This window comes from Canis lupus, chromosome 5, assembly GCF_048164855.1.
Source record: "Canis lupus baileyi chromosome 5, mCanLup2.hap1, whole genome shotgun sequence".
Lineage (NCBI taxonomy): Eukaryota > Metazoa > Chordata > Mammalia > Carnivora > Canidae > Canis > Canis lupus.
In genome coordinates, this window is record NC_132842.1 from 18361021 (window position 1) to 18378724 (window position 17704).

General features: G+C 36.0%; 1 protein-coding gene across 7 annotated transcripts in view; it reads left to right on the forward strand.

Annotated features, from left to right (window-relative positions):
- Nucleotides 1–17704, forward strand: part of LOC140633280 (coiled-coil domain-containing protein 7-like) — a 356022-nt gene that overhangs the window by 97601 nt on the left and 240717 nt on the right. For all 7 annotated transcript variants that reach the window (XM_072825599.1, XM_072825602.1, XM_072825600.1 and 4 more), the window contains one exon: nucleotides 10266–10303. In XM_072825599.1, coding sequence (XP_072681700.1) covers nucleotides 10266–10303 — 38 coding nt within the window. The remainder of the gene's footprint in view (nucleotides 1–10265; nucleotides 10304–17704) is intronic.

A 17704-nucleotide genomic window follows, 5' to 3' on the forward strand; every position in this document is an offset into this window, starting at 1 on the left:
GGATCCCTACCATGTAACTGTTATTATGCTTGACGTGTCACTGAGTTCCCTGGGTCTATTCTCATTTTGTGTGTTTTTCTTCCCTCATATCTACTTAGCTTGATTACTTTTCATTACTCTGTCCTCCAGGTTGCTGAACCGTTATACTTCTTTTTGTTTACTACTTATTCCAGATAATCTATTTTTTATTTCACTTGGTGAGTTTATTGTTTCCAATTGTTTCTTTTTTAGATCTCATCTCTTTGTGGAAAGTCTCGTGGAAGTCCTGCACTCCTTTCTCAAATCAAGCAAGTATCTTTATGAGTGTTACTTTAAAATCACCATCAGGCATATTACTTATTTTCATTTTGTTTAGGTCTTTGCTATGATTTTGTTCCATTATTTCTTTTGGGACATATTCCTCTGTTTCCTCATTTTGTCTATTGCTGTGTCTGTTTATATGTGTTAGGAAAGTCAGCTTTGTCTCCCACACTTGAAAGTAGTGGCTTTATGAAGAAGACTCTTGTGCCCCACAGTGCACAGTTTCCTTTTGTCCAGAAAATGATGCTTCAGGGATGTCTCCTATGTGTGTTGCTATAGGGATGTCCTACTATTGTGGCCAAGCTGTATTTACCTTCAGTCCAGTCTGCCATGGTTCTCTGCCTGTTGTGGGTGCCTGTGGTGTTAATGGGCCAGTCCAGGGCTGCCTTGTGCTTGAGTTGAGTCAGACCAGGTGTTTGCCAAAGATGAAGTAGCACAAAATTGCAGGGTATTTTCTCTGTGTTGTCCTCTGAGTGGTTTTATTGATGGGTGGGGCCTGCAGTCAGACCAGCTGCCTACCTCCAGCCCACTGCTGGGTTTGCAGTCAGAATGGTGTGGTTATCTTCCTTTCTTCCTGGAGCAAGACTCACTTGGAGTGGTATTGACCCTTTTCTGGGATGCTTGCCCACTGCCAGGCTTGTAGCACTGCTTTGTTGGTTTTGCCAAGAGCATGTTGGAGGGGGGTGGATCCATTTCACTGTGGCCTCTTGTCTATGCCTGGCTACAGAGAGTCTGTTCTGCTAGTCTTTGTGTGGCTTCCTGGGTTATTTATGCTGATGTGAGTCTTCTACAGGTGGTCACATCAAGGAAAATGAGCCCAAGGTCCTCCTACTCTACCATCTTCCTAGCAGCTTCTCTGCATTTTGTTTTAGAGATAGAATAATTATTTGGTTTTCTCTATGTTTTTCTGGTACTATGTTTTGGTCTCCTCTTTGGTGTCTGTTCTTTAACTCTTGGTATTTCTCTGGGTCCTGGATTCTCTTTTTATTCCCCATATTCTTTCTGAGCATGTATTATATATTTTTATGGTTTCAAGTGAAAAATAAATCTTATCTCTGTAGTGTAGATATCACCTAATTTCCTGACCTATTATCTATCAGCCCAGCTGAATTTACCTACTAGATTGGTCCACAGCATCTAGAATTCATCATGTCCTAAAATAAACTAATTACTTTCTTCTTAGACTGCTGCTTCTCCTAGTAGTCACAATTTTCTGCCATCCTCATACATCTAATTGCTGAAACTAGAATCTTGGGAATAGTTTTTTTTGTCTGTTTGTTTTTTTTTTTCCCCCCTCATGGGAATCATTTTTTGTTTCCTCTGGTGTTTTTTTTTTACTCGGTCCAATTATTAGCCCTAAAATTTTGTCCCTTTTTCCCAGTTTCATTAACAATTCCCAGGAAGCCACCAGGATTCTAAATGCTTTCCCTTTCTCCAGAGTTTAGTCTTTAGTCCAGTTTATATGTTGATGTCTAGTCATCTTTCAGATTGAAATCTATTTATGTTAGCCTTCTTGCCTAAAATCTTTAATGGTTCACATTATTCTTTGGCTGAAGTACAAATTACCAGTTGTGGGCTAAGGTTCTGTCAGATTTGATCCTTTCCTGAGATGCCAGCCTCATTTTTAATTAGCATTCCCCAGCCCATTCATTGCAGATGACTACATAAGCACACATGTGTGCTCACGCGTGTGCGCACATACACACACACATTTATGTTTCAGCTACACTGAATTTCCTTAAGTTAATGGAAGACACCATGTGTTCTGTTACCTTCATGGTTTTGTATAATATGTTCTCTTTGTTTTCAACACTATTTCTCCCTCCCTTGTTTCCTAAAATTCACCGGGTTAAAAAATGAATTAGTAACAAAAAAATCTCTGTTATCTTTTGGTGCATAATTAGTTACTCCACAACTTAGTGGCTTAGAAAACAAACATGCATTATTTCATAATATCTGTGAGTCAGGAGTCCAGAAAGAAGGCTTAGCTAAGTCCTCGGGTTCATGGTCTTTTACAAAGATGCAATCAAAGTGTTATTTAAAAAAAAAAAAAAAAAGAGCTGGGCAGTAAGAGGTAAAAACAGATTTTATTCGAAGTCACTGCAATAGGAGAAAAGAGACCTCAGTATACAACTGTGTTTAACTCCTAATACACCATGGGGAAGTAGAAATTTATAGCCAAAGAGTAGGTTGGTGGACAGTGGAAAATTCTAAGAGGAAACATTTGGGAATGTAAGGGAGATTCTGGCTGAACTAACCTAACAAGATCTTTGCTGAGGATAGGCCAGGGCAATCAGGTATCACCTAAGGGATAGTGGAGGATGAGGAATGTGATTAAGTATTGAGGGAGATCAATTATGGAGAATGGGGGACTGTTGCTAAATTGGCCAATCAAGGTTCTTACTAAAATTGTATTTTAAAAGGAAGTGCACAGATAGGCCTAGGAGAAGGTTCAGGAACCTAACTAACGTTTGATCAAGAAAATCTTTATTAGTTCTCTCTTGTGTTCAAGGAAAGGCGTGATGTTCTTTCTTTGTAACAATAAGTCCATTTCTTGTTTGGTCATCTTTCTTGTTTGGTTCATTAAGGACTAACTGAATCATCTGTTGGGACTTGGTAGTAAAGACTATTTGCTTGATAGTGCTAGCGGTAAGGCATTTACTGACAAAAGTTTTTATGAAAGCAAAAACAAAGATTAATAGTTAAGAACTTAGTTTCTGAATCTAGAGGGAAGCCAGTCAAGGTTTCTAGACATTGGGCTTTAGATGATGGAGTGAGGATGGCAATCCAATACTGCAATGGATTTCTTGGTGTGATTTGAATATCTGTGGTGATGGCATTGGGTATTCCAGTGAACTTTATAAGAGGTCCATACACCAGCAGGCATGACAGCTGCCCATTCACAATCTGGCATGAGTCTGTCATGGTGATTTTCTTGTAGTTTATATCAAATCATCCAGCTTCAGCTTGGAGACCTTCAGGAAGTGGGCAGTTCTTATTCTCAATGATTTCAAGTCTAAAGGCAGAAAAATTGGAAACATTAATTTGGAAAGTTGTAGCCAGATATTGGAGGAAACTAGAATTCAGGACTTAGTTCAGTTTAAAGGTAGATAATAAAAACTTAAAGACAATGAATAGGACTAGAATTAAATACCCACAAGGGTATGTTTTTTATTTAAAAAATAATTTATCTGTGATAATTCCTAGTTCTATCAAAGATAAAGTAAGACTGATTCATTTGCAAAATAAATCTAGTCTCATTAAAATTGGCCTAATTATTTATGTAAATGCAGCAAGAATAGTGATTGACCACATAGGTCTTTGCATTTGCTTTGCTGGAATTTTTCATAAGGAATTTCAGGTTGGACTTTTAAAAACCTCTTAAGGGGGATGCCTGGGTGGCTCAGTGGTTGACCATCAGCCTTTGGTTCAGGTGGAGATCCTAAGGTCCTGGGATTGAGTCTCACATTGGGCTCCCTGCGGGGAGTCTGCTTCTCACTCTGCCTACATCTCTGCCTCTTTCTTTGTGCCTCTCATGAATAAATAAATACAATCTTTAAAAAAAATAATAATAATAAATAAAATAAAATAATAAAAGAAATAAAATAAAATACCTCTCAAGGCTAGGAAGCCAAGACAAGGATTCTCAATTAGGCTTCACAGGCAATGTTTATAGACTTGGATGAGTTCTTCTTTTCTAGAGGTCTCCAAGATATCCTGAGGTTCAGGAAGTGCCTGAAAGTGACTTTCCTTATTCACCTGTATGGTCAGAAACCATATAAGCAAGATACCAGGCAAGTTTTTGAAGGAGAGCTTTACTGGCTCCATAAAATCAACCTTAGTTCTTTAAAGTTATCTGGTCATGACTGATTTTTTTATATCATTCTCATATGTAACCTTCCAGTCAAAGTTTTGGTAACATAACCAATGTTTCCAATTGTGTTCTGTTTCAAAGAAAACAGATTATTTATGCAAATAACTATATTGCCATAGAGATAATACTCATTAAGAGTTTCCAAATTCAGAGGAATCAGATAGAAAAAAAGTAATTGCTTTGTCTTTGTTCACAAAGTATACTTCACCAAATTGTTGCAATTTATGGATAGCTTAAGAGAATAGAAAAGAATATTTCCTTAAATCTGGAAAAAAGTATTAAGGAAGTAGCTATGTTTCAGAGGATCATCGTAAAAAAAATCATTCTCATTAGTTGATTTAGCCCTAATCAATTCTTGTTCTACTTGATCTTGTGTTAGCAATTTATGAATCCATTAGCTTTTTTATTAGTTCTGGAAATTCTTATTAGTCCAGTGGCATGGTCTCAAAGTTATTCAAGTGGTACCATCATGGTGCATTCTTACCTGTAGCTGATTATAAACACTTTTGGAAAAGAATAAAAGTAAAACAGTAACTGCCTGTGAATGATAAGTGACAAAATGGTCAAGGTAAAAATCTAATGAGAATTCATTATAATGGAATTGACAAGGAAATTTGGTTATTTCTGTGACATAAAATATTTTAACATAATAAGCAGATAATGAAGGTACTGACAAATTTTTATGAACTTCAAGCAATTTCTGGAATACTGATATTAGTAATATATATTCCATACACATTTAGCCTAGAAAGGTTTATTCTCACTTACTTGACAATACTTTCCACATGATTTAGCATACTACATAAACATAATTAAACTTCCCTCTGAAGCCTGAACAGTTAAATTTTGCTTTTGTTTCCCTTATCTCTAGAGATGTGTCTATCAAGAAGTTGCTGTGGCTGGGATCAAAAAGGTGGCTGCCTGTGATCTTCTCTAGGATTTTGATGGATTTCTGTCTCATATTTAGGTCTTCCATCCATTTTGAATTTTTTAAAAAGATTTTATTTATTCATGAGAGACACACAGAGAGGCAGAGACACAGGCAGAGGGAGAAGCAGTCTCCATGCAGGCATCCGTATGTGGGACTTGATCCCAGGGCCCCAGGATCACGCCCTGAGCCAAAGGCAGATGCTGAACCGCTGAGCCACCCAGTAGTCCCATCCATTTTGAATTTATTTTTGTTTATGGCATAAGAAAGAATCCAGTTTCATTCTTCTGTATGTGGCTGTCCAATTTTTTTCAGCACCATTTATTGAAGAAGAAACTATCTCTTTTTCCATTGGATGATATTTTTTCCTGCTTTGTTGAAGATTTGTGACCATAGAATTGAGGGTCCATTTCTGCATTTTCTGATCTTTTCTATTGATCTATATGTCTGTTTTTATGCCAGTACCATGCCATTTTTATGATTGCAACTTTATAGTTTGGCTTGAAGTCTGCAATTGTGATGCCTCCAGCCTTGGTTTTTTTGTTTTTTTTTTTCCAATATTCCTTTGGCTATTTGAGGTCTGTTCTGGTTCCATACAAATTTTAGGATTATTTGTTCCAGCTCTGTGAAAAATGCTCATGGTATTTTGATAAGGATTGCATTGAATGTACAGATTGCTTTGGGCATCATGGACATTTTAACATTTATTCTTCCAGTACCTGAGCATGGATTGTTTTTCCATTTCATTGTGTCTTTCTCAATTTCTTTCCTAAATGTTCTGTAGTTTTTAGAGTATAGATCCTTTACTTCTTTGGTTAGGTTTATTCCTAGGTATCTTATGGGCTTTGGTGCAATTGTAAATGGGATTGACTCTTTAATTTCTCTTTCTTCTGTTTCATTGTTAGTGTATAGAAATGCAACAGACTTCTATGCATTGATTTTTATATCCTGTGACTTTGAAGCAATTCATTTTTATAGCACATTTTGTTTTTTGGTTGGATTTATAGTTTTATAATTGTAAACAGCTATAGCATAAGCTTGTTTGACTAGTGAGCATAGGCAGAAAAAATTGTACATCTGCATGTGTCAAAGCTGACAACTCTGAATTTATGCCTGCTTTTATTTAACAACAAATTAATAATGAGCTTTATTTACCAAATATTATTTCAAATCATATGAATCCAAAAAAATTAAAACCACTGAAACATTTGTGTTAGTTTTTGGAAGTTGTCTTAGAAGTACTTAATTTATGTCAGCACTCGTTTATCTCTAAGCAAATTTGAATAGAACTCCTTTAAGAGATTTTTTTTTTTTTTTTTTTTTTTTTAGTAATTTGGTGATACCATTTGGGGAAAAATTAACACACGTATATAATACACACACATATAAATGAGCATACAAATAGATGTAAAAAGAAATCTTATAGCTTTCATTAAAGTTTAAGCTTTGAGTCAGTAAAACATTGTAATACAAACTCAACTGGTTCATATGAAAGAGTTATCTCTCATCTTTTTTCCATTTTATGTTTTTATTCGAATTGTGTTTCTGGCAAATGCGACAAGCTAAGGTTACATGTTTGCCAATATTTGTGGAGAAGACTTTAGAGACTTTTTCTGCCCTGATACGTAATCTTATGGAGGTGTGAACTAAATTTTAGTTGAGTGACTAAGGAGATACTTAGTAGCTATCTGGCTCATTCAAGTGGACAAAGTACCAATTTTGTTTTCAAATAGCCTCTTTCTCTCTTTTTGGTCTGAAGTAGTTGCTTTTGGGGGTCTGAGTCTCTTGACCCATCTCTTCATTGGGGCTGTGGGAGCCTAAAGTTCAAGTGATTACAGGGAACTGAGGGGTTGAAGTGGGAAAGGGGTAGTCTGGAAAGGTAGGCAGAAGGATGAGGGAGGTTGGTTGTTGAAGAGGGGCATATTTTTTCAGGCTGTAGGTGTCCTTCTGTCTAAAATGAGTCTCTTGTAAAATGAGCAGCAAATAGATGGATCCTGCTTTTTTATCCAGTCTGAAACCCTGCGCCTTTTGATGGGGTCATTAAGCCCGTTCACGTTCAGAGTTACTATTGAAAGATATGAGTTTAGTGTCATCATGATATCTATTCAGTCCTTGTTTTTGTGGATTGTTCCACTGGAGGAGGGTGGGGGGTGGGGGTGAATGGGTGATGGGCACTGAGGGGGGCACTTGATGGGATGAGCACTGGGTGTTATTCTGTATGTTGGCAAATTGAACACCAATAAAAAATAAATTTATTATTAAAAGAAGAAGAAGAGGAGCATACCAAAGGATTCAAGAGAGCTGTAGTGAAAAAGAGGAAAGAGAAGCAGTAGTGAGGGGAAGATAAAGGTTTCAAAGGTTTTCAGTTGATTGAGAAGTTCCCATGTTCTTAATTAATGATACTTTTATACTTGAACCAAAAGCTTAGGACTCAAACATAGCTTTTGGTCCTTACAGATAAGTCTCTTACAAAGAGAGAAGTCTGGAACTCTAATCCAGCCTCCATTTATCTGAGACTCTAACCAGATTCTAGATATACTCAGAATTTTAAAAATCAAAATCTGTCCCTTCTAGCCTCAGTGGATATGATATTTGCATGGAACAATGGTTTAAGAGTTGGACTCATGAATGGACCCTGAATCAATCAGTCAGGAGTGAAGACAAAGACTTCAAAAATGTGTAAAAATTGAGGTTCTGATTGAGTGTTTTGGAGTCCAGTGATGAACCTGATCCTATCTGAGCCACAGCAACATGGTCAAAGAAAAACAAGAACTGGGCAGTAAAAAAAAATCTGGTAAAACCAGATTTTCAAAGAATCTTTATCAATGTTGGCCTTGGCTGCATTTGTCTCAAGACCTAACTGTTGGCAGATATACTTCTGGACTCAATATACACTCATGTAACTATTGTTAGGTCTCAGATATTTGCTGGATGTTGTTTGGAGACATCAGTTCCTGGCAGGGAGGTATCTCAATAAGGCTACTTACAACATAGAAGCAAGGGTAGAAACAAGGAGAAAGAGAGGGAAACCAACATGGACGGAGGATGGTAGAATCTAATCTCAGAAGTGATACTCTATCACTTTTGCCATATCTTGTTCATTTGAACTACAGGTAGTCACAAGGGCCAGCCCAAATACAAGGGAGGGGAATACAACAGGCATGAATACCAGGAAACACGGATCACTGGGAACTATTTTTGAGGCTGCCTACAAATAGATTGATATGAGATTGTGAAAAATCTTGAACTGAATGCTAAATTAAGAAGTTTGGTCTTCAATTGTCAGAAAGAAGAGACTTGCTTGGTATTGATCCTATAATTCATAAGATCTTACCTATATATTATAACTCTAAATATATTTCTTTTCTTTTGCTGATATAGCTAGATGTCTTAGATATTACAATGCCTTGTTTGGCTGTGGAGATGTGATATTGCTAATATCAAAAGAGGGTGTTCTCAAGTGAGGTAGCATGCTCCCAGTGCTCTTAGGCCTGGCTTCATAGGGAAGCCAGTTTATCATCCTGTGCTACTGGTGATAGAAACTTGGAAAGGAGTGAAAGAAAAATATTTAGAACTCCTACTACTGGACATTAGATTACATTACACATGTCTGTCAGATATACATCTTAATAACATCCTTAAAAAAGTAGTCGCTCTTTGGTTTTGTACCTGTTTTTAAAGTTACTTATTGGGATAGTAGTCTCTCTCTTTTTTTTTTTTTTTAAAGATTTTATTTGCTTATTCATGAGAGACACAGAGATGGAAGCAGAGACACAGGCAGGGGGAAAAGCAGGCTCCATGCAGGGAGCCCAATGCGGAACTTGATCCTGGAACTTTGGGATCATGACCTGAACCAAAGACAGATGCTCAACCACTGAGTCACCCTGGTGCCCCAATAGTAGTCTTTTTTAAATTATAAGTTAGAGTAAGACCTATTATCATTTCTATGTGCCAGGAACTGAACATATTTTTCCATAAAACCCCTAGTAAATGGAGGATGATACTTTATAAATATGTTAGAATAAAATGAGATAATGTTTATCAAATGCTTTTGTATATCATGAAGCACTATGTGAATGTTAGGTTTTATCATCATTTAGTTCTAGTTATCTTCATAGTCCATCTGAAAACCTATGGTGGTATATTACTTAATATATAGACTAACTCTTGTCACATATAGGCCCATGATGGTAATGGCTCACATACCATAGAAACTTATTTCCTCATGTAAGTACTTCCAGGAAGTTCAGAGTCTGTGTTTGTGTTAGGGAGTCCTGCTTTCCAGGGTCATTCAGGTATCCTGGCATATGGAAGTTTTGCCATCTTACATTGGCTTCCTGGCCACATTGGGAATAGACATCTAGCTACCAGAAAAGAAGATGGGAGACCAAACATGAGGCAATGAGTCAGTTTTCATTGACCAGGCTTATGGCACACATCATTTTATCTCATAATTAATTTACCACATTTAACTACAGGAAGGATTGAGAAATGTAGACCAGTAATGTGCCTTAAGAAAAGAAAATTAGTTTGATGAACATTAGAAGTCTTTAACACAGATGGGTAAGGATAAGGCTAGCTAATCTCTGTATGAAAGAAGTTGAGCTAGGTAAAATTCAGGTCTGGGATAAAAATCTAGAATCAACAATATGCTACGGGAAAATATGTTATCTTCCCAAGGGGTAAGCTATTAATAAAATCACACTCTTGATGTCACCAGTTTTGATCATACACCCTAATAAGGAAATTTTGAGCATGCATTCTCAATATACTTTTGCAAATTTTTTAAATTAAAAAACACTATCATATTAGTACACTATGTATTAGTACCATCATGTTAATATACTATTGGCATTTGAATTATAGGTGCATCAAAAAGAATATTAAAAAGATAATTATATAATAGATATGTTTAAAATAATTTTTATTTACTATAAATGTAAAACCTTTGCAGTCATTTAGAAATATAATTTTGGTAGTAGTTCATCTTCTACAATGTTTCTTCTAGTGCTAGGTATGATAATTTCTTAGCTTTTTTGACACCTTAATCTTACAAAGTTGTCATATTTAAAAACCTACTTTGAATGATACTTTTCTAAATAATATAATGTGAACATTTAATGTTCATGTTTGTGTATTTAAATTTAGCATTCTTTATCACAGATCTCAAGCATCCCAAATGGAAGCCCAACTGACAAGAGGTAAAGCATTTAAAAATATTATTTCTCTAACTTTTATTGGAAAATCAGCAATTCTAAATTCAGTATAATAAAACAACTTGGTTTTTATCTTTACTTAAAATATTATACTCTTTGAAATTAATTTTATTTTTAAATTTTTTTTAATAATTTATTTTTTATTGGTGTTCAATTTGCCAACATACAGAATAACACCCATTGCTCATCCCTCCAAGTACCCCCCTCAGTGCCTGTCACCCATTCACCCCCACCCCCGCCCTCCTCCCCTTCCACCACCCCTAGTTCGTTTCCTGGAGTTAGGAGTCTTTCTGTTCTGTCTCCCTTTCTGATATTTCCACCCACTTCTTCTCCCTTCCCTTATATTCCCTTTCACTATTATTTATATTCCCCAAATGAATGGGACCATATAATGTTTGTTTTTCTCCGATTGACTTATTTCACTCAGCATAATACCCTCCAGTTCCATCCACATTGAAGCAAATGATGGGTATTTGTCATTTCTAATGGCTGAGTAATATTCCATTGTATACATAAACCACATCTTCTTATCCATTCATCTGTCGATGGACACCGAGGCTCCTTCCACAGTTTGGCTATTGTGGACATTGCTGCTATAAACATCGGGGTGCAGGTGTCCCGGCGTTTCACTGCATCTGTATCTTTGGAGTAAATCCCCAGCAGTGCAATTGCTGGGTCGTAGGGCAGGTCTATTTTTAACTCTTTGAGGAACCTCCACACAGTTTTCCAGAGTGGCTGCACCAGTTCACATTCCCACCAACAGTGTAAGAGGGTTCCCTTTTCTCCGCATCCTCTCCAACATTTGTGGTTTCCTGTCTTGTTAATTTTCCCCATTCTCACTGGTGTGAGGTGGTATCTCATTGTGGTTTTGATTTGTATTTCCCTGATGGCAAGTGATGCGGAGCATTTTCTCATGTGCGCGTTGCCCAGGTCTATGTCTTCCTCTGTGAGATTTCTCATCATGTCTTTTGCCCATTTCATGATTGGATTGTTTGTTTCTTTGGTGTTGAGTTTAATAAGTTCTTTATAGATCTTGGAAACTAGCCCTTTATCTGATATGTCATTTGCAAATATCATCTCCCATTCTGTAGGTTGTCTTTTAGTTTTGTTGACTGTATCCTTTGCTGTGCAAAAGCTTCTTAAGTCCCAATAGTTTTGCTTTTGTTTCTGTTGCCTTCGTGGATGGATCTTGCAAGAAGTTGCTGTGGCCGAGTTCAAAAAGCGTGTTGCCTGTGTTCTTCTCTAGGATTTTGATGGAATCTTGTCTCACATTTAGATCTTTCATCCATTTTGAGTTTATCTTTGTGTATGGTGAGAGGGAGTGGTCTAGTTTCATTCTTCTGCATGTGGATGTCCAATTTTCCCAGGACCATTTATTGAAGAGACTGTCTTTCTTCCAGTGGATAGTCTTTCCTCCTTTATTGAATATTAGTTGACCATAAAGTTGAGGGTCCACTTCTGGATTCTCTACTCTGTTCCATTGATCTATGTGTCTGTTTTTGTGCCAGTACCACACTGTTTTGATGATCATAGCTTTGTAATACAACTTGAGGCCCGGCATTGTGATGCCACCATATTTGGTTTACTTTTTCAACATTTGAAATTTTTAAACATTTGGTTTACTTTTTCAACATTCCTTTGGTATTAAGAGTCTTTTGTGGTTCCATACATAATTTAGGATTATTTGTTCCAGTTCTGTAAAAAAAAGTTGATGGTGTTTTGATAGAGGTTGCATTGAATTTATAGATTGCTCTAGGTAACATAGACATCTTAACAATATTTTTTCTTCCAATCCATGAGTATGAAATGCTTTTCCATTCGTTGTGTCTTCCTCAATGTTTTTCATGAGTGTTCTATAGCTTTCAGAGTATAAATCCTTGTTTAGTTAGGTTTATTCCTAGGTATCTTACAGTTTTTGGTGCAATTGTAAATGGGATTGACTCCTTAATTTCTCTTTCTTTTGTCTCATTGTTAATATGTAGAAATGTAACTGATTTCTGTACATTGATTTTATATCCTGCCACATTGTCAAATTGCTGTATGAGTTCTAGCAATTTTGGGGTTTTCCACGTAGAATATCATGTCATTTCAGCAGTCAGTTTGAATTCAAAGTGCTCTCAGCAGCTTGGAAATGCAGCATAAGGCATTTTCCTTCAGGAAGAGGGGGAAACCTTTGGAACAATTTTGAAAAACAAAGATTATTAGTTCCCTCTCCCTCCTTAGTGCCTCCCAAGTTCCTGAGGTTTTGTTTTTTATCAGGTGTTTTCATTCAGTAATTAAAACTTTATATTTTTTCTGAATCATGTTCTACTTCCATCCAGATCTTTTGGCTGGAGGCCAGTCAAAGTGTGCAAGAAGGACAAAAGCACTTTTGCAGTAAAGCACTTTTATATATCTTAATCAGAAAGATACAAATGTTTAGGAATTGATCAGGACAAAATCTGAATTTTCAAAAATTTCAAAATGGATTTACATAACTTTCCGTCCCTTTTGTTCTGATCATTTATCCAGTGAGCAGCCTAGAAAAAAAAAATCAATTTCTTTGTGGGAACACATCCTTTTAAAAGTCAAACTGACTTACTAAAATGTGTATACTAGGAGACAGGTGAGCGATGTAGAGTCAGAGTATCAGTCCATTTTTGCAAACTACAATGAATCTAGCAAGTCAAACACAATAATCAACAACTAGAAAGGGAGTTGAGATTTTGTTAAAAGCATGCAGTGGCCACATTCCTTGAGATGTGCCCTCCCCCAACTTGTAGCTTTCATCAGGGAAAGTGAGGAATATAGTTAGTCTCTGTATACAGAGTAGATCAGCAGCTGAATTTAAGATGGTTTCGTCAGAGAACAAGCTCTTGTCTGTGGATATGTGATCTACATGGTCCAGTCTGCATACATGATGTTTTTGGAGTTTAGGACACCTCAAAGACAGGTGTCCTAAATCTGGAGCTGTCTCAGAGTCTGATTAAGTCTGCTTTTCATTCTTTAGAATAACCCATGCTGAGGCTGAAATAGTCCATAGCAGACAGTGTCAGGTTTCAGCTGAGTCAGGTCCAGGCAATTAGGATCTGTGAGTTAGCTTTTTTCTTTAATAATTATTTTTTTAATTAATAGCAAAGCTGAGATGCCGTGGAGAGAGCCCCATTACTAGTCCAAATGGCAATGAAGGTGTTACCAAACCTACTTTGTCAGTCTTAGAGTACAAAATGATTCACTCAAACATATGCACATCAGACCAGAAAATCATCATCGTCACTAACGATCAAATGTCTGATTTTACAAGAGCTTATTAACAACCAAAAAACCGCTGTTTAAAACACCAAAAGTGTATCTTTATTTAGAGATTGTCTCTCTTGCTCCTGGTGCCCTTCTTTTTCCAGAGCTTCTGATAGGCAAAAACAATTAATTATGGAATCTTGTCCTGTTTTCAATAGCCAAAGAATTTAAATTCCAAGCCACCATTGGCAGCAAAATCCCCTTAACACTTTTTCTTTGCAACTTTCCCTGATCATGATGCCAACTGTATTGGGGAATCCCCAAAGCCACCCTAGGGGTATACTGATTTGGGAAGACTTACAGGGCTCAGAACATAGTCATTATGATATTATAGTAAAAGTTTACAAAGCAGAATCACTAAAGGGAAAAGACACGTAGGGCAAAGTTTGGAAGACACTGGGTACAAACATCCAAGAGTCCTTTCTTTGTAGCAACACATGAGATGTTGTCTACTAGTTAAGGTCATTAGAGACTCAGTACCTAGAGATTTTACTGGTAGCTGGTCTTGTAGACACCCTGTTCCTACCGTGTACCAAAACCCCATATTCCCAGAAGGAAAGCAAATGTTCAGCATAAATGATATTGTACAGTTTGGGCACAATCAGCCACTTTTATCAATTCTAGGGATAATGGAAACCCTGGTAACTCCTGGATGCCACTCATGGGTCAATCTTGTAAACAGGCCTATGTTAAGGATAAAAGTCTTAGCCCTGCTATGTTCATTCTTTTTTTTTTTTTTTTGTTAATTCCTTTTTACACATCATGTAATATTGAGTATATAGTAAGTTTAGCAATACTTGAGGTCTTACTCTCTAGAGAGCCAGAAAGGACAGGGCTCCATTTCAGTTTGTCTTATCTGTGTAACTCTGTTAAGATCATTCCAAATTTTGTATCAGCTTGATAGTATTCCTCCCTTTGTTGCAAAAGAGGCCAACCATAAAGTCTCTTCTCTGTCCTGTTTTAAGTCCTTTTCAGGTTTTAGTATTGGCTTGACTCTCAGTCACAATTTCTCTAGGCTTTGCTGACCTAGCCTCTTTGACTTCCCTTAGTAAGCCACCTATTTATAAGTTTATTGCTCCAGATTTTTCTTTTATAGAGAAATCTTCCCATTTCAGGTTTCATTAGTCTGTGGACTATGCAACTATCCTACCTACTTAGAGGTTATGGTATCCCATATCTCTGGGGCTACCTGAGCTCTTGTCATTCTAGTTTGTTTAAGTAATTTGCCTCTCTGGGGCTTTTGTGACTATATATAATATGGCCACTGAGATTTTGGCCATTCCAACTCAATAGGTTGTCTGATATAAGGCTTCCAGGGGATTTATTTCTCACCTCAGTGGTGGCCCAATCAAACTAGTTCTATTTTCAAAGGCTGTAATATCCAGACAAGTCATATACAACTAAATATACAATGTAATTTGTTACAATAAAATAGTATTTATTGAAAAAACCTTATAAGCAGAATAGAAGCAGAACACATGTAATATTCCAAGCTCTGTTTTGCACAGGGAAATGTTTGGGCTAGAGACAACTTGATGGATAATGGAAAGTGCTCTAGGGTAAGGATCCCAGTCACATACTAGTTTATATATTTATAGAGAAATTGGGAGGGGTGCAGAGAAAAATAGATGATTCTGTAACTGCAAAATTCCCTGATGAAGGGGCAGTAGATGTGTCAATAAAAGAGTGTGTGGAGGGAGTTCATAGTCCAATTTTGTAAGTATCAGTGAAAGATTTTGAGAATCTCTGCCAAGCTACTGGCTGGAGAAATGGAAATATCCAGGGCCATGCAAGAGAAAATATGTATATCACTCTCATTAACCAATAATTTGTTTTTCTAGTTTATTTCCTAGAATAGTTTCCCCTTTCTGTTTCATATAATTTCCTTATTTTATAGTTTAAGTCCTATTTTTAATTATTTCAGGAATAACAATAGCTATAAACATTTTCAGTGTAAGATATGTTTACACATTTACAAACTATTTCTAAGTAGACCAGCCTTATTTTCTCTAGGTGAAATAATCCTAAGTATCTTAACATTTCATTTTTCCAGGCTTTTAATCATTTGCATTTTTATCAAATCTTTTCAAAATTTTTTGAGTTCCTTTTTAGTTGAGGAGCCTGAAACTAATCACTATGAAGAATTTGACCAATAATAATATAATCTTTAAAACTATCAAGATATGATAGTTTTTGAATGTTAATTTTACATTCATTATATTGAAATTTTCTTCTAAAGTTAATTTTTAGAAACATTTAAGGTTGTACTACACACTTTGAATCCTAGCTCTTTTGTTTTCTTTATATATATAAATGCATTCCACATATTCTATTATTGAAGATAATATCAAATCCATTCTCCTCTATATTTCCATTATTCAGTGTATGTATCAATACTTAAAAGAGAGTTTTTTTTTTCCTAAGGGAGGAGGGAAATGCCTTGGGAATTGTGTTGACAATTTAGAAAATGGTTGGAGTTAAAGTTAATAAGGAAAGCTGAGAAATAGAAGGTGTTGGAATAGAAACAGACAACTCAGGACAGGTTGAGGAATCATCCATTTTGTCTGGATGACAATGTGTTAAAAGGGTGTCTAATGATATGCATAACAGATTTGCCTTTACATATCTATTTGCTTGGTGAAAAAAGGATAGAATGCTCAGATCTTCAGATTAACAAATACTTTTGCAAGCAAGAGTAGATGTATTCTTTATATCACTTCAGTGGCGTTGAAGACTGTCATGTAGAATGCTATCAACATTCTTATATCAAAGCTGTTGAAATACATGCTTATAAGTATACTATTATATTGTAAGTTTTTAGCACAGAGTGATGGCTAGAAAGAATCTTAATCACAAGTGAATGACAAATGATGCACATTTAGCAAGACTTATAAAATATATTTAGGTTGTTTTGATAATTTACCAAAGAATGGGGATAGGGCCGATCATTATTATTTTATGTGTGAATATAGGCTGACTTTCATAGACTTTATATTCTCTTCCTCCTTTCTTCTCTTCCTCCTCCTTCTGTTTTCCTCCTCCTTTTCCCTCCATTTCCTCTTCTTTTCTTTTATCATTCAAGCAAACATCTGGCCTTGAAAGTATGCCTGTCTCCACTTCTTAGAGCTGTCTGTTTGGTTGGTGTGAGCTTGAATACAGTACTGCTTGCATACATTTATAGTGTTTTTCATTTCCTGTCCCTTCCCTCAGGAGTATTATGGTGTTATGCAATGACTGTCCTTTATGATTGTAGAAGCCAGTATAAATGGGGAATGTTGCATGTGGGAGTATGGTCATAAACAAACTTTGTATTATAGTCTTTGTATTGTATTTAAGGCTTGTTCTCAAGATTGCCACATATTTTCTCTATTGTTATAGTAGGATCATTTGCCTCTATTGTTATAGTAGAATCAAATGATTAATGATATCTCCTCATAAATATTTCAAAATCTTTAAAAGTGTTTTGCTTTCTACTTATAGCTATGTGGTAATAGTGGTAACATGAGTGGTCATGCAGCTACTAATAGCTGCAGGTATGTTTGTAAAAAAAAGCATCAATTTATATCATGTACTTGAACAGTTGTTATGCTTCAATGGCCTAAAAATGATGAGTCCTCTAGGATATATCTTCAAAAATGGTTTCCAGAAGAGTGTTAGGCTATTTTATAACTAGTCATTTTAAATTCAAATGCATAATAAAACTATTAAGTCATGTTTGAGGCTGAGATATCCTTGATTTATGACAAGCAGCCATCTTTTCTCCTTAACTTTAATATTGGAATCTGTTTTATAACTACTACAAAAGTCTTTCATAAATGATGTCTTTTTAACCATCAATTATCTTACACTTTTGTTCTAGAATTGTCTTCCATATGCCTCTTTTTTATAATTCAAACTCTGGTGTTGGAAATTCATCTCAAACCAACAGATTAGGATGAGTGAAATAGTTACATTGTAAAATTTTGCATCTGCATGACCAAAATTCAAATTATTTTAGGCACTGCAACAAACCTTAGGCAGATTATATTAACTGGAATAATAGCTGTATAAAGTGAAGAACCATCAAATTCTCTTGCATTTGATAGGACCAGAAAAGCTATGTCAAATTCT